At 43.7% G+C, this 22,869-nt stretch overlaps 1 protein-coding gene and 1 long non-coding RNA gene across 3 annotated transcripts; one reads left to right on the top strand and one right to left on the bottom strand.

The window, feature by feature from the left end:
* Positions 1 to 3,060: 3,060 nt before the first annotated feature.
* NCOA4 (nuclear receptor coactivator 4) lies at positions 3,061 to 11,743 on the bottom strand. 2 transcript variants are annotated; one of them, XM_079312366.1, is made up of 10 exons: positions 11,581 to 11,743; positions 8,995 to 9,148; positions 8,393 to 8,533; positions 8,184 to 8,272; positions 7,614 to 7,722; positions 6,952 to 7,023; positions 6,404 to 6,550; positions 5,192 to 6,202; positions 4,781 to 4,870; positions 3,061 to 4,240 (listed from the first exon to the last, which is right to left on the bottom strand). In XM_079312366.1, exons 2-10 carry the CDS (start codon positions 9,133 to 9,135, stop codon positions 4,235 to 4,237), a joined length of 1,806 nt encoding a protein of 601 aa, XP_079168492.1. In that variant the 5' UTR covers positions 9,136 to 9,148; positions 11,581 to 11,743; the 3' UTR covers positions 3,061 to 4,234. The 2 variants fall into 2 exon arrangements, with proteins under 2 accessions (XP_079168492.1, XP_079168491.1); XM_079312365.1 differs by having other exon boundaries at positions 6,404 to 6,547; positions 11,581 to 11,724.
* A 3,007-nt stretch (positions 11,744 to 14,750) lies between these two features.
* On the top strand, positions 14,751 to 20,734 carry LOC306805057. Its single transcript, XR_013775102.1, has 3 exons — positions 14,751 to 14,820; positions 18,738 to 18,984; positions 20,117 to 20,734. It is a non-coding gene; the product is annotated as an uncharacterized lncRNA (long non-coding RNA).
* The last annotated feature ends 2,135 nt before the right edge of the window (positions 20,735 to 22,869 follow it).

Here is a 22,869-nt window from a genome sequence, read left to right as displayed (position 1 = left end):
CTAGCATGCATTTGTTGAGGACTGTGCCACCAAAGAAATTGTCTCCCATTTGCAGGCTGCAGAGGGATGATGAGGGCTTCATCTGCACAGCACTGTCACATGGGACATCAGGAAAACACCTGCACTTTCTTCTGAGCTTTTTCTCTCCTCACTGGTGTCAGTGAGTTCCTCCCCTGCATGTTTCCTGTTCACCATTGTTTGGACTTGTGTTCCTGCACTCTTGACCACACCGGATAAAAGACTGAGAACTGCTCTGGGGGTTGATGGAGACGGGTGGATTTTTCAATGTCAGGAATTCTGCAATGTATCTTAGGTTTTCTAAAGACTTTTTCAGGACTAAAATATGACCCAGGAATTGTCTGCCCTGATTGAAGTGGGTAAACCATGAAGCTTAACAGATGTATTTCTTTCTTCAGGTGCACTGGAGGTAATACAGAAACAAGCCTTTTCAGGTTTAAGGTTAGCACAACCTTAGGGCTAGTCTGACTTTTTGAACAACTTAGCATACTATCTGGTCTGCAGTGTGCTCAGATTTCCTGGAACTGCTCACTTCACGGGCAGAGCTGGGAGGACACTGAAATAGCTGTGTTACAGCTGTTAAAAGTTTTGGTTCATAATCTTTGTATATGGAGCTATGAAACACAACCAGCACAGAGGCAGCAGTGAGGGAGAATACAGAGAATGTGTTTACACTATTCTGTTTTACAATGTGTTTACAATATTCTGTGTCATGACAAAACTGCATTCATGGTTTACTGGCAATCAGTACAAAGTTGCTACTTTAAATTGTGACCAAAAATATATCCAAGTTCAGTAGGAATACAAGGATGCAAAATCAAGTTGAAAACAAGATTGGCTCAAGTTAGAGCCCTCCCATGCAGCGTTCTATAAATGTGAGCATGGGAGACCTTGACTGTCTTCTGGAAGAGCGGGGTTTTGCTAGTTGTGGTATCTTTGCTGGTTGATCCAAGGCAGCTTGCCATGTTCTGGCACCAAGTGAAGGAGCTGAGGACAGCAGGTGTAATGGAAGGGCTTTGAGTCTTGTGAAGCTGGGTCTGCTTAGTCTTTGAAACAGAAAGGCAAATCCACTTACTCCATTCCTTGCCAGCAGGAGATTTCTCTTACAGTTGAAGGAATTTGCTGAAAAATCACTACTTAGGGTGGAAATCTCTGGGCACCCTGAAGCAGAAGCAGCTTCTGAAAACAGGTGGCAAAATGTATGTTAGGGCAGAAGAACAATTCCCTGTTCATAGTCTGTTTCCTGTGATCTAATCTGGGACTTCAGAAGGAGGGGGGCAGTCCTTTTGTACGGTTTAACAAGAGGTTACCCCTGTGCTTAATAAATTCTAGATAGGAAACTGGTATGTTTTAAGTGGAGCTTTGTGCATTCTGTGAGTATTGGTCTGTGCTGTTCCATTCCAGACAGTGCAGGGACACCAGAGGGTACCCAAATCCTTTTTTGGTACTTTCCCAGCATGATTAATACCTGCTCTGTGTTCCTCTTAGGTATTTTCCCCTGTCCTGTGGGAAGAACAGCTGCCCCACTCACTCACAGCTGCTCTGAGGACGATGTGAATGGGCTAGTGCCCCAGGAGCCTGTGGCCACCCTGCTCCAGAGAGGTGTGGCAGGGAAGGAAGCATTCCTCAGTACAGGGCATCCATCTCTCAGCTCAGCTTGTTCAAAAAAAGCTCTCCAGTCATTTGAGAACCCATAAATAGCATTCTCTTCTGCTACTCTGTCCTTCTTGTCTTGGGATAAGTTGGGAGTACTTTTTCCTGTCTTTAAAAGCTAAACATTCAGGATGCACATTCATGAGCTCTGCATGTGATCCTAACAAGGACCTTCCAGTCCACTTTAAAAAAAGCATGCACACCCCCACATCAAAGGTATCATGGTTGAAAGGCTGCCAGGCCCAGCTGTAAATGTTCTGCTAACGAACAATGCAGGCTGCAGTTTAAGTACTGGAAAATACTCAGTGGAGGAACCAATCATGCAGGGAGTCTGACGCTCAAACACCAAGGAGACAGAGGAACTCGCTCCAAGTGCACAGCCAGACCACAGATATTCTTCAGCCATGGGAGAAGAGGACCAAATGCTACTAAAATCCATGAATCCTCACTAAGTATTCAAGAGTGGTAAGAAGCAAATGGGTTATTTTGTTCCAAGTCTGTTTCTTCCAACAGCTGAACCAAGCCCAGGTGGCTGAGACAGACCAGCTGCCTGTCCAGGGAGTGACCCTGCAAGGCAGTACCTGACAGGAATTTCCCATTACATGTGTAGGAGTGTGCCAGCTCCAGAGTTTCCCTGCTCTGGAGCTCAGTGCAGCTCCAGGCAGTGGTGAAATGAACTAAAGCATGTGAATCCCATCTGGATGGAAGCACAACTGCAGCAGCTTCCAGAGGTAAACTGGACATGTGTCACAGCAGTTTTTGTTGACCATCTTGTAAATGAGACGTAACACAGACTTTGGTTGCAATAATTTTTTTAATGGAAAAGACTAATCAATGTTTTACATAAATATCTATTAGTAACAACAGGTCAGTTGAGTAAAGGAATACATACTCCCAAGTTTTAAAGGCTCATAATGAATGACAAAGTAGCACACAATGACGACTACATGGAATTAATTGGAAGAGGTGGGCTGCACGTCAATCCCCTTCATCAAGTTCAACTGATAATCATTTCAGGCTGTTACTGGAGTTAGTCACAATGCAGTCTTCCCACGCAGCAGCAAGGACACATGAAGGGGAAAGTGAACTCCTAAAACACCTCTCTGCCTCCAGCAGAAAGCCCTGGCTATGAAAGTACAAAAGCCTCAAGTGTCTTGCTGCTGTTAAGCCCTTTCAGGGTCTGGTTTCAGATGTGCAGTCTCCCCTTCTCAGACTAAAAACTTAAATGAATGCACAGGATTGATCAGACAGGAATGTGTTCACACTGCAAAGTGACATCAAGGTCCAATCTTAATAATAATTTCTTTTCTACAGGGCTGTGAAGAACTCAAATCATTTTTATTCCCAGGCAGGCTGCAGGGATGGGGAGAAGGGGGGCCTATCTTCATAAGTCATTAAGAGCAATTTGTTAATTGAGTAGAAGCTGCACCAGAAACTATGGAACTTCACAGTTTTTCCATGGAGCCGGACAGGCATGATCCACATTTCTATATAATGTCTTTGCACTCATTCCTACAGGCTCAAAAGGCTAAATATCTGAAGAGGTATTGCTCACAATATGTCCACAGCTTCAAGAAGATCCAAGTTACTGGACCCCACTTTCACATATATAATCACATGGAAACCACAGATTAAATACCTTTAAACTGTATCAGTGGGAGCCACAGTCTGCCAAGTCAGTGTTTCCCAGTTAGCATGACATCAACCTGCTGAAGGCATCTAATTCCCCAAATATTACTTTTAAATATTATGTGGCTAACATGCCTGCTTTACAGTGGTTTAGTTGATAAAAATTCATTATGAATTATCTAGAACTAACAGAAACACACATTTCATTTTACAGCCTTTTCAGTGACATTCAAATAGTTTGTAAATTCTGGAGACCAGTGATTTACTGGTGCATTATTAACACTCTGTTCTCTGAAAGGCTCAAAATTCACAAGAGTTTTGTTTTAGAAGTTACCAATTCTCCTGTCACATGTTAGGTCCCATAAATCCATATATTTTTCAATGTCTGGATTTCACATATTTAGCTGGGAAACGCACCAACACAAGATGCAAATGAAACCTTCAAAGTGAGCAACTGCTCCATAAAACAAATTGCTTGCAAGTACAGCCTAAGTAAGCTGGAACCTAATGCATGACAAAATTGTAGCAGCTGAGAGGAACAGCAGCACTTCTGAAGTCTCTGTCAAAGGTGGTTTATTGTTCCTATATTCCACAGCACCAGGAAGATTCTGCTTTATACCTGCACTGGCTTCAACATACTTCAAGTGACAACCCATTAAAGATCCGTGTATTCCAATAACAGATACAAATTTGCTAACATCTCTAAATCATCAGATTGCTTATGGTCAGTGGGTTTACATTTCAGAATTAATGACAACAGAAAGGGATCTTCTGCATCACAACTCTGTTAGATAAGGAATCTTTCTTTTTGTTATAATTTTAGAAGAGAAAGCAGACGGCCAAACACAAAACACAAGCACTCAGCTGGCTGCAGTCACTCAGTGTGATGTGCGACAGATAGCAGGAAGGGGATGATTTTGACACTTCCAGTTCTTCACATCTAAACAAATTTAAAATAGGGTTATTCTCTTTGACAAACAGCAACACTTTGGGAAAAAAAAAAAAACAACTATAAGATACCCTTGAAAAAAAGTGATATTAACATTCCTCCTAGAACTGAGTATCCTGCTTTTAGGGTTTGAAGTACTCCTGCAAAATTCCATTTTCATTAATTTCAAAATCAATGACAAAGAGTTATCAGCAGAAAGGAAAAACATAATGTAGCTGTAAATACATCACTAAGATAAGAAAGAAGTGCCTGGAGAAGACACATTAATTTCATATCTTAGTTACAGTCAGAGTTATCAAGTGTCAATCAGCTGAGGGATTTACACAAGAACAGAAGTAATTCCCTCCCTGGCCTGTGATCAAAAGAGGAGGAATAATAACAAAGGAGAATGGTCCAAGCTGTTAAAAAGGTCTATGGGGAGGAAAGTAGTACATTAAAAGAAGTGAAGATGGCCATGAGCTGCTGGTGTCTGTGTTCTGTACCCCTAAGTTAAGATTAGGCTCAGCTGATCTAACACATTCTTTATCCTACCTGTAAAGGAGACCGATACAGCCATTTCTCGTTATCTCCACTGAGTTTCATACAGGCAAAAAGGTCGCAAACTGTAGGAAGGCCAAAGTCCTGAAAGAGAAGTCACCTTAATTACCAACCTCAAACATAAACACATTCTGATGCATCTTCAAATTCTGTAAAGTGTTCAGAGCAAAAACCGATTTTTGAGTCTCTGAGATTAATGCTTTCTTCATTTAGTATAACATATTAGCTTGTTTAGTGCTAAGTAACTAATAATTGTGAAAACACTGAAAGAGCCAAGAAACCTAAAAACTTTCAGTCAGTATGATCCAGAAGAGCTACAACTTAGGAAGAGAATGAAGTCATTAAATTCAGTAAAGCAATAAACCTATCACATAAGACACAAAAGTATCAAAAACTTATGCTCACTTGTGCTTTCTTGCGCAGAAGCCATTTATCTTCCACTGGAGGTGGGTTTGCATTTTCTACGTCATTTGAAGTCAACACCCAACTGTTTACATTTAAGGGGAGGTGGAATGGAGCCAAGAGGTCTAGGAAAGGGCTCTTGAAACTCTTGTCTGCTTTTTCCCGATGCTCCTTTTCTTCTGTGCTTTCTGCTTTGTGCTCAGCCTTGGCCAGCCAGCTTGTCAGAGGCCTCTCGAGCATTGCTTTCCAGGGTTCTGCGATCTCTGCTGAATAATCTGCTTTCTCTGCACTCACGGGTTCCCCTGGGAGCTGCTGTGCAGGGCTAAGCCAGGAACTGGCAGCAAACTTGGTCTTATCATGCTCAGGGTCTGGTACATCTCTCTGGCTGACCAGAACTCCATTTTTGTCCTTCCCATCTTTCTTCAGAAGCCATTTGCAAAGAGCTTCTTTTCCACAGTTTTCATCACACACACATTCTGAAAAGCTGGCACACAGATCATTAGCTTTGCACACATCTTCCACTTTAAAGGGGGCCTGAGGATGCTGAAGAAGCCAAGCACTTACAGCAGGTGCAGCAGGTGATTTCTTTCCATCAAGATGCTCATTCAGGCACTTCAGATTTCCCAGGTTCTCAATTTCCACACTTCTGCTCTGGCTGCCACGACAACTGGTACATGTTTCAGCTTTGAGGAGCCAATCACTCAAATTGCATTCTTCTCTGAAAGGTTTAAATTCATTCTTCCATTTCTCATCTGAAGCAATACTTCCATTTTCTGTGTCAGGAGTAAGCAGCCAGTCAGAAAGGTCCATCTCTTCTTGTCCAAGGGATTCCAATTCCTCTACCTTTTCAATAGTGGAGAAGGATGAGTTGAGAGTAGAGGTGGAGTCCTTGCGACCAGGGGAATCTGTCTTCCCAGCAACATCACACTGCTGATTGTGCAGGAGCCAGTTCTCCAAGTCCTTCAGATTTCCCCAGGCTTGTTCAAAATAGCAGACTTTGGAAGAATTCAAATCCTAGTAAAGACACATTGAAATATATCTATTAAAACTAAAAGGCAGTGTTCATTAACTGTTTCCACAGATGGAGCTTAGAGCATTCAGCTAGTAAATGCCAAAGCATCAGCTGAACAGGAGGCAGAAGGGTTTCATTCCCACCATATTCTGCTTGCAATCAGATACTGTGTTCAAAAGTAGGTTAGTGCACCAAAGGTTTACCTGGCTGGGCTCTAACACACACTTTTGGGTAATCCACTCCTCAAGATTGGTGCTGGGAACATAGGGAGCCTGGCGCACACCCACAGGCCTGCTTCCGAGTAACCAGTCAGCCAGCGAGGCACTCACTGTCCCACACAGCATCTGCTGCTGAGAGAGAAGGAATGCCCTTGGTTAGGAGAGTGACTGCTGAGCCAATCTGTGCTGAGCATCAACACAGGCATTCAGCAGGAACCAGTATTTCTGCACCAAAAGGAAAAACAGTGCCCTCTAATTACAAAAGAGCCCCATATGAATTGGCTAATTCCAACATCAAGGAACACTCAATTAAAAAATCCTGTCAGTCACACTCCACAAATACTTTCACACTGTTCTTGCCTGTCTGTTCCTGGAATAGCTACAATATCACATCAATCTGCTCACCACAGCCACTGTTACTAGCTACTCAAGCATCTTAACAAATAAACACAAGCCATTACTCAAGCTCACATAACGTGCTTGAGTTCTCCTCTTCCCTCTAATGCAATTAAATACACAGAGGTCAATCTTACCTGCTCACAGTTCATTAGGGCACAATTCTGGCCTGGGAACCAGGGAGAAGCATTCTCTCTCTCCGAGGTTTGCTGAAAAAAAAAGGTAAAAATTAATTTAAATCTCCATTGTGTCCAGTTTCTAGGACAAATTCTACAATAAAGCAGAAGCACAGTTGCAAATGCTCAGTGCTTTATGGCTAACAATGTTCTCAACATTTACAAACAGAATGGAGAAAAATTGACTATAAAAATACTACCTTGAGTCTGCTTCCTTTAACAGAATTGTCTCCAATAATACAGGAAATATGCTGCTTACATATGACTCCCAAAATACTTTTATTACACAAAGCATTTATAATGTTTTATCTATTGCTATCTAAAGAAAATAGTAACAAATTTTCATTTGCTAGAATAGAGTAAGAATGCGGTAGTCATTCCCTCAACCTCTGCCAAAATACATTAAAATAACACATACATAACTAAACTCAGTGAAAACTACATGCAATAATTAGTAAACCACTGTGTATTTATTATGCAGCTAAAACTATATGACTCATACACAGGATCCATTCAAGCCACCACTCAAAGCAAAAATATCACTTGGAATAATATACTGCACTACTGAAAAAAAAAAAATCTTAGAGGCAAGTATTACAACCCAGGGGAGTCCTGGTGCTTACCATGGTTTTAATGGAACCAAATGAGGTAATAGCTTGGCGAAGGTAAGATGTGTCAGCCTCAAAATTCAGGATGGAAGACTCTTCAGGTTTAAGTGTAAGACTTTCCAGTCTGAAAGAGTAAGGTGATTGTAATTTTTTTACCTTTCTGTAACAATCTTCTACATTTGTCCTGTTTTGGAAGTCAGTCTATTACTTCCTAACAGCTTTCAAGCTACTTGGCAGTAATTAGGTAACAAAGGAGACTTCTGATACAGCACACAAGAAAGGAATGGCTATCTACAAACCAAGAATGGAATAAATTGCCAGCAAAACACAAGTTTCACCTTCTTACTTCAACTGTCATGAACAGCTAATACTTGAAATAATCTGCACAGATAAAGTACCTCTCCTGCTCCTTATAGTCCTGGTTTATCACCTCAGACTGCTTTAAAGGTTTTATTTCTAGGAACTATTAAAAATGCATGATCAGTGAGATCTATTATTAGTTCTATTAGAATAAAAAAAATCAGATTAAATTCGTAGGTTAAAATAAACCCAACTGTGGTAACTTGCATTATAAAATATATTTACCTCTCCAGGCAAATTGAAATCTGGTTTGCCAGTTCGTTACTGTAGGAACGTTCCAACTGATGAATAAGGCAATTGAACTGTCCCAAGTACTGCATGAAAGACAAAACACACGTTATTGTTTCAGCTTCCAGGATTAAAATTGAGCCAGTACTTGCAGGTACAAGGTTTGCTTGAAAATGCCAGTGCAGGGACTAGCAAACAAGGCTCACCCAGTAGAGCTGCTGTGCCTGCTGCTGCAAGGCCTCCTCCTTGAGCTGCTGGATGAGATCCACCTGCTCGAACAGCCACACCTCACGGCTGCGCAGGCATTCCAGCTGCCGGCTGATGTGGCTGTGGATCTTGGCCTTGACCTGTCAGGGAACACACACCATTTCTACAGCTGTCAAGCAGAAGGAACATACATGTGCTGCACTGATGACAAACTACTGTTTGTCAGTGGCAAGTGGAATTTTTGAAGTGACTTCTTTCTCAAAAATTAATCACAGTCACCCACAGCACCACATGGCTCAGGTCAGTAACAGTTCCATGGCCACCTTTAAAGAGGTATCAAAGAATAATGCTATTTGTAACCTCTCTCTCTATTCTGATGTTTCAATCAGCACCTTTTGGAAATTCTGCATGCATAAGATAGTAATACATGAATACCTTTATGAAGAACATGGCCAAATGACACAGCAATGTGTTCACAAATTGTTAGGAAAATTTCAGACTACCATGATAATAGTAAATATTCTGGAATAATAAAAACTTTAATTGAAGTCATGTTAGCTATAAAAAAAAAAAAAATCTTTAAGAAGTAATTTAAAATTACCTCCCGCCAGTTTTCTTTAATCTGCTGTTCAGCTTTGACAATTCCAGATATAGCTGTTTCCAAGTCCTTCTTTGCTTGAAGGCACTTTGCCAGAGTCTCACTGCTGCAGGAATTTCTATTTCTGTCTTGTGGTGGACTCATTCTTGAAGTGTTCCTAAAACACAGTGGAAAAACGATTTCTTAATAGTTTCTATTCCTCTTTAAAAGAAGAGGAAGGGCATCATATGAAGAACCATCTGCTCTACTTCACTATAAAGGTGAACAAAAAACGCCTAAGACCCTACACAGATGCAAGTTTTCTAAACATAGATAAAGCTCTCCTCCAGAAGCAACAATGGTCTCTCAAACACTTCAGCCCACAGAGTTTGCACAATCACAGGAAAACCAACAGATATTTGACAACAGCTTCAACCACATTAGGCAATCCTCCTCTGCTAGTCACCTTCCTCCAGCTTTTATACCTAGCCAGCAAACTCCAGAGATGAAGGGCTGATTCAGAGAAGGTTCAGCTGGGGGAGAACAGCCTGACCAGGGGCAGGAAATAGTTCAACCACCTTTTTTTCCCTCTGCAGGTAAATGAGCTGGTTTCCATAAATGAGAAAATTCCCATGCAGTTTCATTAACTGAAAACTCACATGTTGCTACAAAGATCCCTCTTTACTAGGCTGCAAAGGCCAGAACTTTTAACAGCTACCCACTATTTTGTCCTGGTCACAGCTGTGGGAACTTAGCTTCAGCACAGTCTCAAGTACAAGGGGCTCAAATACAAAAATTTCTACCGAAGTTCTACTGGTAAGGATTCTGCAAGTAAAGGGAAAAAGAAAGCATGGATTTTTGGGAAAAATGGGAAGGATCAATGTAAGAACTTTTCCTAAACAGTGGGTAATTTTGTTCCTGAGAGTTTGAATTCTCCTGCCAGTTTAATGGGATTCCTGAAGCACTAAACATTCACAGTATTTCTTTTATTTAAAACAAGTCCTCAAGCAATGACAGTTATGGAAATACCCAGCAGATTTAAAGTGCACCAATCTAAACCTCTAAATGTAATTGTGCCAATCTAAAATGTCACAGATTTTACCACTGCTCTGGAGGGAACTGAAAGTGGTTTTGAATACAACTAAGTGGTTTTGAGGACAACTAAACTTGTCTTACTGAGCAGCTCTTTAGTCAGCAATTTCCATATCCCATGATCACATAAACTGCAACCCAAAAGTCCTTCTACAGCCAAGATCTACAAGACAGATATAAATGTGTGTTTCACTTGCAAGTGGAGGTGACAGAAAAAGCAATGTTCACCGTGGGGCAGGAGCAGAGACTGCAACCCTTAGTTCCCTCAACACCATGGGCTTCCTGTCTCTCCACCACCTCCAGACACAAGGCATAGACTAAGCACAGAAGCCACCCCAAGATCCTGCACACAACTCAATCCCATCCTCACCATAACATCTCATCAAGGAATTGCAGAGCACATATACAAGAGAACTCAAATGTAATCCTTAAGCTTATGTTATTTTGCACCAAATCAGATGGTGCAGAAGTCTCAAATCCATAATTCTCCATGCTGTGCTATAAACACCAGTTTTATCCCGGTATTTGCACACCCTCGCTTGTTCACCTTCACTTCTGTAAGGTTTCATGATCTTTACCATGCTAGCAATGTTCAATAAAAGATAAGCTAAGCTTTTTCTCACAGCACTCCCTGGACTTTATCTTGCTTTTTAACTCTCATGTACAGCCTAGAGGAAGTAGGAGCCAACAGTGCAAGTGGGAGCCCTAGTTCTCAGATGTAATCTAACGAGTAGATGACAGCAATACACCCAGCCAAGAAAACAAGGATAGATACCTTAAAAACTATCATATACTCAAAAGTAAATTTAAAAAATCGTATTGGTTATTATTTCTTTTTTATATTCTTACAAAACAACATGTAAAAATCTGAAAGGCTAAATACAACTACCATATTTGCTCACACAATAATGTACTTAATGACTCTTGTGAAAATTGTGTTAACCTACTTTATCACACGCTGTATTAGCAACTTCAATTCAATGGCACAATTGAATTTCAGAAGCTTACACACACTTCTGTAATAATCTCTGAAACTACTGTTTGTTGCTTTTCTTTTTTTCTACGATTACAAGAGACTCACTCCACGATGTACAGAGAATAAATGCTGCCTTCCTCCAGCCAGCCAGTTCCTGTTAAAATGGCTGTTCTTGTTGCAAATAAGCCAGTAAAACTCACATGTTGAGCATGAGAGCCAACCATCCTTCTTTTCAATTTCCACAAGCTTCTAACAAAACTGAGGGCAAGCACCTATTTCCTTGCTTCCCAGTTATTCCCAAATAGCACGGAGAATTTAAGACGTTTTCAGGTCACATGCACTGAAACACCCGTGATCATACACTTCAGCTCAACAGCAGCATATTCAATTACTTCTACATTGAGATACACGGCTGCAGCACACCGTCACCTTCTGTGGCCATTTCCGTGCCATCAAACAGCTTCCAAGCACATTGGGGTCTCCAGCAGCCCCCGCTATGCGCCTCACGGGATGCACACGCCCAACAGATGAGCTCTACTTACTTTCTGCGCTCACGAAGCAATCCCGCAATGTCCTGTTTATAACGCGGCTCCCATTCCCAGGCACGGCCTCCGGAATGCTTTCCGGAAGGCTCCCAGCCCAGCAAATTCCTCTCCGAGCCCCAGCTCGCAGGAGCGGCCCCGCGCCTTATCGGGGCGGCCCAGCCCGCGCCCCGCCCCGGCCGAGCCGCACGTCGGCAGCGCCGGGCGGGGACCGGGCCGAGCCCCGTTCGCTCTGCCCACCTGGCCCCGCTCAGCAAAGACACCCAGTGCCTCCAAACATCCAACTACCAGTTCAAACCGCGAAACCTCAACGTTTTGCAACAAAGCCGCGATTTCTTGCAACTTGAGAGTTGTGGCAATGTGCTTTCTTCATGCAACCACAATGCAGACCCGAGCGCTGAGGCATCCAGCGCGGATGCAGCAGCAAGAGCTACAGAGCTGCGAGTCGAACCCGGGTGCCGAGCTCAGCCTTCCATCCCCGGCCATGCACTGCCCAGCACTGAGGCTTCCCATCCAGCACTGAGCCTGCGACGTGCCACAAATCCTGACACCGAGCCGCTCGCATGCAAGTTAGCTCCTGGAAGGACCAACATGACTCGCATACATACACAATTCTTGTCACATCTACTCTCGCTTCCACAATTTCACACACACAGCTGAGGAAAGCACATAGAATGGCCTCGGTTGGAAACCACCTTGAAGATCATCTTGTTCCGACGCCTCTGCCATAGGCCTCTTGCCAGACCGGGGTGCCCAGCGCCACATCCAGCCTGGCGTGAGCACTCCCAGGGATGAGCCACGCCCGTGTCCTCGCCAGCATGTCATCAGTAAAAATGTTATAGCCATGAAACTAAAAGAGCTGCCCAGACGATGAGGAAGATGATATTATTGTTCCTAACAGTAAAATAACTATCAGTTTTTAAAAGGAAGACTTTTGGCTCGCTGGAGAGGTGTCACCACAACATGCTGCAGCAGCTCCGGGTCACAGGTGCTCTGTGCAACCTCCTGGCTGCCTACACTCCACCCCTGAGACGCTAATTCCCACATGTCAGAAACAGTTGGACAAAAATAATTTTAAACTCTTAATAAAGTATCTAGTGGCTGGGGAGCAGAAGGGGAGAGCAGGCAATCCTGCCTCTTCTGCCCAGTTTGCAAACAGGCCGGCAGGAAACTGGTTCTACCAGCTTTTCACTCTCAGCACAACCATCCCCGATGCCCTTGGGAAGAGCATTGTTTTCCATCTCAAATGGGTGTGGAAAAATCACCTCAAAAACAGGGCTGTGCAGAGCCTTCGTTGGTGAAAAGCTTCTGAAGGGAACGAAGCCTCCCATTGAACAGGCTCTATTTATAAATGTGGAATGATTTCTTCCATTTGGCAGGACAAGGCTGCTCCAAAGGCCTCACTGACCTGTCTTTATGTGGTTTTAAACCAGCTGGCTTGTTTGAACTGAAATCCCCGTGGATTTCCATCTAACCCCACCAAAAAACAGTAGTTCCTCTTAAGAAGCTCTCCCAAATTAGGTAGATGGGAGCTGTGGTCAGGGAATGAAGTACTCTAAGTACAGAGCTGAATCTGGGAACTTCCCATTTACATCCAAGCATAACAAGCACTTTGTACAGTGCAGCATCAGCATTACGTGCCAGTATCTGCATGGAGCTCCGGCTAGGGGGGATTATTTTACTCCAAAACAAGTATATAACATCTTAGTTTTTAAATCACAAGCCATGTGAAGAAAAATAGAATAACCTTTAAGAGTTTTGAGTAAAGGAAAAAAAGTGAAATAAACACCTTAAAAATAGTAACAGATGTTCCAGGTATTACATTTCCTAAAATTCCGGTAGTTTTCACCTGTCTACACAGTATATGGTTTGTACCACAGATCTGAACAGGTGTGACTACCTTTTTTGCCTGTTTTAGCCCCAAAACAGCCTGGCCAGTGCACAAACACTTGTACTGAGACACCCTCACAAGAGCTGGGCTCTGAACAGTCACAAGTCACTAATGCGGCTGAGAAGAGGTCTGATCACAATTTTATTCCATCTATCACAAATATATATTTTATGCACAACAAGCATATAACTGAAATCACAAAGTATCTGAGCATGAAGGCCTGGAATCTCTATGCTATAATTACTGACAATACCAAAGAAGATACCCCAGAGTGGGGTACACACGCACTTATTTTAACGCAGATTGCACATTACAACACATCTTCCAGACTATCGCACTTAAAAACCCTTCGGAAAATGACTGACAGACCGTGGTTCTGTCTGGGGCTGTCCCAAAGCTCCCACGCCACGCTCTCTGCACATCGAGCCATGTTCTGCACTCGCAGCGTGATCAACAGCGGTTTACATGGCTGACAGCCTTTTCCGATACCCTGAATGTACACCTCATCCAAAGTCTGCGGGAAGGCAATCTTATTTCTCTGTCAGCTTTTTTCTTTAATCCCAGCCACAAACACCGAGTTCAAAGCTGTCAGAATGCTTAGCAAACCCCCGGAATGGCTCTCACCATTTACCACCATCGAACAACACAGGGCTGACAAACTTTCAAGAAACACGATGTGGCACAACCCCGACCATTCCTAACCCAGACATTTACTGCTTATATAACCTCTCAGAAGCGCAGCTGCCAACAAAAGACTTGGCCTTTGCAATGAGGAACGTGGCTTTAGGAGCGCTCTCGGCACAACCTTTCCGGGACAGGGAGGGTGAGATCAGTACAAAACCCCGTCTCCGTGTGAGCCCTGCGCCGCGGAGCGTCCATTTCCCGACCGACCCGAACGAGCCAGGCCGGGTGCCTGGGCACTTCCCGCAGGGCGGCACGGAGATGCCTTACGGGATTCCTAACGGAATTTCCCACGGGACTGCTCACGGGATTGCCCTCGATCCCCCCCGGTGTCTCCCCCGCCCCGCCGGCCCCGCCGCCCCTCACCGCCGGCCGCGCGCCGCTCCCTCAGCCCCGCGCCGTCCGTCCGCCCGCCCGCCGCCCCGCGCGCTCTCGCGAGACCGCCGGCCCGCGCGCCCCCTGCCGGCGCGGCGGAGCGGCGGCGGCGGCGCTGAGGGAGCGCCGAGGGAGCGGCGGGGGCGCTGCTGCCGCCGCTGCCGCTCCTCACGGCGGCCAAAGCCCGGGAATCTCGGCTGGCCCGGCACGGCAGGTCCTTGCAGCACAGAATGTGTATCACGGGGAGAGACACCGGTCTGGGTGTTTTTCGTGTCCACCGGAAGTTTCCCAGAGTACGTGCCTCGGTTTGGCTTTCCGCGGTACAGGTTTTGGGTTTTCCTTTCCGCGGGTGTGAAGCACGACAGGATACCTGCCAGTACCGCCTTCTCGCTTTCCAGCTGGGAAAAGGATCCGGTTACTGCTCCCGGCCCGCGCGCTTTGGCTGTCGGGGATGAGGAGCTCGCCTCAGCGGCTCCGAGCGTGCCGCCGGTGACCCTGAGGCCGCGGGTTCGATCCCCGCCCCTGCCACTCATTAGCTGGACTCTATGATTCTTGTGGGTTCTTTCCAACACATACTATTTGTTCTGTGATCCTGTGAGATTTCAGCCTTTCCGTGACCATCCAGCCAGCACATTGGTGAAGTGCTGCCTTTTGTAGTTATGTGCACAGCACTTAAGGCTTAACAGAGAATGTATGGGGGCTTCAAAGAGAAAATACTCCAACTAAAAATCTAAGTAGCTGGGTACATGTGGTAGCTGAGTCACAGTTTCCCACACATTTCCTCCTCTGGGCACAGACCAGGGAGCTCAGGTTTTCTGAACAGGACCTTACTCGCCGTTACATGAACAAATTATTCCATGCTGACATAAGAGAAAGTAGGAGTCAGCCACCTAATCCCAGATGTGCTGTTACCTTAGGAACAAGCGTTTCAGGTATTTGGCTTCCTTGTCTAAACACGTAGGAGACACAGGGTGTGTTATATAATCCTCCTCTGTGTACTTGGATGTAGGAGGAAAAATAATACCAAGCCTGCCTGACCTTGGCAAACAGGAGTGCTCATACACCTGTTGTGTCCCCCATGCAGTTACCCAGCAGGACTCTCCCGAGGAAGGAAAGCTGCCTCCTGGGCAAGCAGGCACAGTGGACAATGACAGGTTTCTGTCATGTCTTCCAAGGGCTTGACCAAGGCAATATCATAATCCAGATGGTTCTGAGAGGCTTTTTGTTGGTAGAGTGGCTTCACAGAGTACACTTCCTGTGTGGATTCATTGTGGTTAAGGTCATGCCTGCCTAAGAGGATTTGCTCTTTGGATACATCTTCCATCTTACCCCCTAAAGGAATACCAAGGGTAAGGAACCACATAGATCTTTTAATGGTCTCTTTCCTCTCACCTCTCATTACACACTGCTCCTCCCTCAGCCATACCCTTTGCCATGCCAGATGTGCCTTTTTATACAAACCTGCATAAGGATCAGAAAAAGAAATTTAAAATTACATCAGCTTAAGCAAAAGGCAAATTGGTGATCTTCTAAAATGGAGGCAAAATGTTGGGTAGAGATGCAGTTTTATGGGAAAACAAACTGTAATCTGCTCATGTTAAGACAGAAGCAAAGATGGAGAAGTAGTGGGCAGTTCCTCAGCACTGGGTGAAACTGTGTATCAGTGTCCACAATAAGTCTCCAACCAGACTATGAAGAAAAGCATTTTGGATGCCTAAAAGGGATCTAAATACACATCAGTAATAGTTATAGAGGATAAAAGCCTGCAGCTTTTCCCTTCAGAAGTATGTGACACCACATAATGCACGCCTATACCCAAGATTCAGTGCTATTTCTTGCTGAATTGGAATCCTGCATACAGTTCTGCAGCATAAAGCCCGTCCTTTATTTGGCAGAAGTGTGTAATGACTCTCTTGTCACACTCAAATACATTCTTTCTTGCTTATCTGCAGTGTGGGAATGAAGACCGTGGAGAGATTCCTCCCTTCCCATCCCCTGCAAACATGAGGTTTGATAGAGAACTGGAAGCTTTTTCTTCATTTCTTAGGTATGGGCCTGCAAAACTGTACTACTGGGCACAACTCAAACCACAAACAACTCGAGGAATTTTCTCTGGTGCAGTGGCTCTAGAGCAAATTTTATGTGCTTTAAAGAATGCTTGTTTTCTGTTCATTTTGTTCCTATTTCAACAACTGCAGTAATGTAGTTGAAGGGCATCAGCTGTGTTAACTTCTCTGTTGAATGCCCCAGAGTGCGATTTCCCTGTTCTGCAATGCCAGCACGCAGCTGAGCAGTGCATCCCTGCCTGGGGAAGGGGAATAGGAGCGCAGCGAGCCCGGCACAGCTGCGGGCGCAGCCGGACGCCAGGCAGAGCCGGCTGCTCCCACCAGAAGCAGCAGGAGTCCAAGGCAGAGTATGAAATTCCAGAGGAGTCGTCACTGTAGCCGTCAGGAACTCTATGCAGCTCCCGCGGGAATGGCCAGTTTCCTCCAGCTCTGCAGCTGGAAAGGGACTGGTTTCCCTTCGTCCGTGCCAGCCCGAGTGCATGACCCTCCCTCGCACATATCCTCTCTGACGTGTGTCCTTGGTCCCCTTCCAGGCAGGCCGTGACTTGGCACTGGGTCTGCAGCTGAGCGCCAGGTCCATCCCAGCCTTCCCGCAGGGCCCGTCCCGCTCAGCCTGCCCAAGGAGCCCAGTGCAGCAGCCGCCACTCGCGCTGAAGTTCAAAGGCTTCACTGCCCTGCAGGGCACTTTCAAAGCTCTCTGCACTGTATTTACTCACCTTGAATCTTTGCTGTTTGTGTCGAGCTACCTCAGTGCCAGAGAGGAACGAGATGTTTTTGACCTCCCACACAAACAGTCTCATATATAGACTGTAAACAGATGTTTTAATAGCTTTTTCCTGCACACCACAGCCTGCCTGTTTCCTTTCTCTAGTTCAGGGATTTCTCATTTCTCCTTTTTAATTACTGTCTATCTTCTATCCAACTTAACATTGTACAAAAGTACCAACTACACCTAACTCCACACTTATCTTTCATTTAAAGAGGTTCTCAGGAAAGTCTTCTGTAGCTTCTCCACATAGCCTAACCAGAGGCAGAACTTCTGGAAGCAATGGGTTGCATTTGTCAATTAGGGTCCCAGCACAGACATGAACAAATCTCTTATTTCTTGTGGCCCAAAACTATTGATGTAAAAAATAACAGGTGCAGCACCAAAGGACTCACTCTAGAAGGAGGGAGGCACATAAACACTGTATAAACAAATTTAACTAAAGTAAAACTGTTTTTACAAAGCTTCAATCCGCTTCAGAAAAGTTCTGTCACAAACATAGATTGTGCCTGCAGCAGAACAGCAGTGTGATTTTGGTCATTGAATGTTTTGCAGCTCCCCCCAACATATACATACACACACATATATTCCAGTCAAAACTGGAGCAGGAAAGGACTAGTAGTGCAGACTTGGAACACAAGAGCTGTGTTACAACTCCAGGGTTTGCTCTCATTCGTGGGGGAGCAGGCTGTTGCAACATGCATCAAACAATCGAAACAGGTCTCTTCTGCTTTCTCAGAAACATTTATCTTTTCCCAAGATCCTTCTTTAGAAACCAGTTATGGCAGCATGACAGTAAATTAGCCCTTCATTCTACTGTCAGGAGTGAGGTTGATGGTGGAAAAAAGCATGAAATTTAGAAAACACAGATCAATATGTGAACAAGGAAGAAATTATAAGTTATAACAACACATCGCGAATTTACATCAATGTAAAAGCTTTTCTAAAATTTGATTCTCTGAGGCAGTGGCATTTGCAGGATTTTCCAGACAATGGGAACACAAGACAGCATTCAAACAACCTGCACACAGGAATTTCTGCACAATCCCAATCTGGAGTGCATCAGTTTGCACAACAACATCAGAGGCAGTGTAAGCAAATTACCTGCAAAAAGCCATCAGAGGAGGGGGATGCATGTGTCATCACTGAGGGTGTTGTGTCTGTGTCAGGGGAAGGACCAGAAACTCCAGCTCCTGTTGGAGTTGCTTTAAGGGCAGTACAGCACAGCCAGATGCTGGCACTCAGGCCTGGACACTTCTGTGTGATTCCTGCACCACAAAAAGGTGCCTGTCAGCAGGTCTGCTGGGAAGCACAAACAAAAGGGTGTTCAGGCAGGATTCACTGCACCCCAAGCTGTGACCCCATCTCTGCTTTACAGTGAAAATTGTCAGGGGTGAGCAGAGGCCAGAAGATGTCAGAGGAGAAAAGCGGATCTGTCCTGTGGAGCTGTGTGCCAGCACTGAGCTCCAGGTGGAGCTTGGAGATGTAATCCTGGCCAGCAGGAATGCATGGGAACAGGAATGCCTGACCCACATTCCTCATGTCCTACTACCTCGGGTGACAAAATCTCCCCTTCATCACACCTATGACACCATTGTTACTGGAATTGTCTTTAGTGCCTGTAGGTGAGCAGGAGGTGGCTGGGGAGGGGATGGAAGTCTGAAGCATCATTTCCTTGCCTGTGTCTCTCCCCTTTGTTTTCTAAGCTTCTTTCACATGCCATCTGAGTGGCATAGTCTTAGTATACTGAAAGCCTGATAATAAGACAGATGACATCTGTTTAGGTCACATATTAGAAAGGATTAATGCTTCTAAAGACTTACAAGCTACAGCTTAGTACTCTGCTATCTGAACACATTGGCCCTGGTACATGTGATGGCTGTCAGCACTTCTACAGCTCAAGAAAGATGGAAGCCAGAAATCCAAGCAACCATGACAAAGGATATGCACAATTCCCTTCACAGATACAGTAAAAGCCACAAGGAACTCTGTGCCAAGTCTGGTGAAGGAGTTCCAGGGGAAAGAAACAACTTAATGACACTGGATTGCCTGTGGCACGGTGCTGCCCCACAGAAAATGGACCCGCTCATTCCAACTGGCAGAGTGAAAAGGGAACACAACCATTTTTATATGGGGCAGAACTGTCTGCAAGTTGCTTTCTGAGCAAGAAAAGGAAGAAAAATTCTCACTAATCCGCATCACCCACAAAGCTTACCCATCTCTTTCCCTTTAAAACCACATGGCTCTGTAGAATTGCTCCTGTAGAGAGACAGGGGAGTGGGATGACTTGGGCTATAGCATCAACAGAAAGCACCACAGCTCCCTTTCTAAACAGGCATGAGGGGCTTTCAGGGCACCCAGTGCTTGTGGACAGGCAATACTTGCAGACAATGAGCAGCCCAGGGCTCTGCACACAGGTTCACAGGCATTAGATTTCCCTGTTTGGACAAGAGTCAGCTGGATTTTGTGGCCTATGTAAATTACAATGCTTTGGTAGGAAGCTTGATAGAACATTGTATTCTCCATTTCAGATCCATAGTTCTGAATGGATGGAAAAGAAATAAAATTTAGAAATCAGTCCTAGACCTTAAAGTCCTCTGAAGGGGAATTCAAAAGAGACTGATGCAGCAAGTTCCACAAAGTTATTTATCTGGTACCATGAGAGTTGATTAGAATTATTTATTTCCAACTGCTGCTTCTTTCTCTCTTGCCAATTAACAGCATTACTTAGCACTAATAAACTGCTTTCATTTTCAGGGGGCTTAAGAAGACAAATTAATGACCTCAACATGTCTGAAAGGAACAGATGGCAATGAAGTATTAACATTGCAATTTCACAGTTGGAAAATCTCCTGAGAGAGGAGGCAGTAGCAGTGTCTGGAAGACACCTATCCCAGCTCCCTCTGTCGAGCTCCATCTCCCCTCCACTCTCAGCTTCTGCTTTAACCCAACCTCACCACACATTAGTTCTGCTAGAGCAAAGCTACACTGTTTTTCTTATTCAGTCTTTAATAGTGAGTTACATCCTTCTAGAAGGCCTCTTACCTCAGCACTTTTGCAGACAGGTTGCTACTGCTTTGGATTTAAAAGACTAAATGTCTATCCAATAATGCAATTAGTCCAGCCTGGCATTATTCTTACTGACTATAAGCAGAGAAGTGATCAGGAAGAAATATATTGGTTTGTCCATACAGTGGGGATGCTCTTTTTCCTTGGAACATCTTTGTTACAGTACAGAACAGCTGACTGCCTTTTCCTCTTCTCACTCACCCCCTCTCAGAGGACTGTGAAGAAATGTTGCTCTGTGGCTCAGCTGTACAACACAAACTTTCTTAAGCTGCATCTTGAAGGAAGATAGGCTTTCTGTGAAAACAGGGGTTTGTTCCTAAAGCAAAACATTTTCCAGTAAGGACCAAATGAATAAATACAATGATTTAAATAGTAACTGATGTGACAATGACTGGGCAACGTTCAGTGTGTTGTTTTGGCTTTGTTTTTTTAAGAACTGATTTAACTATGGAAGGTTTTTATTTAAAGCATTGATATAATAGCCTCTATTTCAGTATTTAACCCCAGTCAAAGATTATCTCAAACTGAAACTGCAATGATAATAGTCAGTGTCAAATGTCTGACAGGTGTTAGTCTCTCCTTAGGAATGGTAACAGTAGATACTAATTCAGAATGAAATTAATTTGAATTATTCTAACACCTTTTCTGGACCAATATTAGTATAAATTGCCTTCAATCTCTGCTGAGCCACTGAGCTAAGCATCTCAGCCCATTATCAACCTCAGCCATCAATTATCAATGTACAATGAAATCCTTCTAGAGACATTAGTTCGTGTCTAGGGACAACATAACATATCCAAAATACTGCATTAACTAGTGCTCTTCCTATATGTTAAAGTAAAGAAGGCACACTGAGACAAAAGGGTTAAGCACCCAGTGTGCCAGTGCATCCCTCCCTTCAAATTCCTGGGAAAGGCAGCCCCAGTCTGCTCAGCTGGAAGTGGTACTTGAGCATACAGCATGGGGAGCAGAGGCAGCATGATGAAGTGCAAAGTGCTTTTCAAATGGGCTTTAGAAAATAATACATCCTGATTTCACCCTAGCTTGACAAGCATCTGTGTTCAGCCCACTCAGTTATAAATCTAGTGTGAATTTTCCTGCTTCTTTATTTATATTTAAGAGTAGAATGTCATGGATTTGGATTTTCCTAAGTTAGAAAACATTAAAAAAAAGAATTCTCACATTTACAAGAATAACACTTCAACAGAAAATACTTAATATACAAAATGGCTGCATTTGATTTTTAAAAAAAATTGAACCCAAATGCAAAATGAATCCAAATAATCCTTTTTCTAAGACTTTGATTGTACAAGTAAAACAACTTGTTTTATCCCTGTAACTAATATTCAGATGAATGTTTGTTGTTAGGTTTTTTTCCTCAGATTTCTGTTATATTCTTGTACTTTAAACCATTCCAAAAGTGTAGGAAGTGCTCAAACATAAACACTATTTTTTGTAAATAACAGCAACCCTGATTATTAACATGAAGATTCAGAACACCCACAATGAGGGAGCATCTGTTTTTCTGAACTTGCAAATCATTGATACCCTTTGCCTTTACTTGTAAGTTTTTTTATCATCCAGGAATGATAACTAGTGTTTAGGACTGTAGTAGCAAGTTATACCAAGGCATAAACCATAAATAATTGACACATAAGAACTGTATGAAACACATTAATTTTCCCAGGTTTTATAGTACAACAGACAAAGAATTCAAGAGACTTTGCCATATTATTCCAGTCCCTTCTGCAAATTCTCTCTTTCTGACCAGATTGATACTGGTCTTATTGTATCATCTTCCTACAGCTGAAGGCTTTATTTTGGAGTGGTGCTTGGAATGGCAGAGGTGGGAAGGATTTTCCACATGTCAAATAAAGTATGGACTACAATGGCTGTGGGAAGAAGGTATTTTTGCTATTTTAGAGCTTTAATTTGATTATCTTTAATTCTCCTGCACACCCGAGGACAAGCTAACAGACAGCATAATGTCTTAGACCACTATGCTTAAAATTCTCAAAGTGTAATGTTTGAAGAAAGGGAAAAATCATTGTTCAATACTCTGGGGCATAAAATAAGCCTGCATAGAAATTGCTTAGCTAAACTCTAAATAACAGCTGAGTAATTTTATGTAGTTACTCATTACTTCCTTACTCCTAGTAAAGCTTTAATACAAGGAATTTTAAGATCCAGAATCATTACCAGAACTTAGATACTTACAGCTATAGAGGCATCCTGAGTAAGGCATTATATTCCATTGGTTTCACACTTGGTTTGTATAAAACTCATTTTGAACTCAGACTTCTTTGAGGATAAAGTCCCAGGGTCTGAATGAAGCCTCCTGAAAGCAAGGTGAATTTCACTAGAGCCACCTCTGTTAAATCCCACTGTTAAATTTTCACTTGAGTGAAAATTTGATCTTGAACTACTCTACATCATTAAAT

Source organism: Erithacus rubecula (assembly GCF_903797595.1).
Source record: "Erithacus rubecula genome assembly, chromosome: 9".
NCBI classification, from domain to species: Eukaryota; Metazoa; Chordata; class Aves; order Passeriformes; family Muscicapidae; genus Erithacus; species Erithacus rubecula.
Note: the sequence above shows the minus strand (reverse complement) of the source record. Positions and strands in the feature narration are given on the sequence as shown.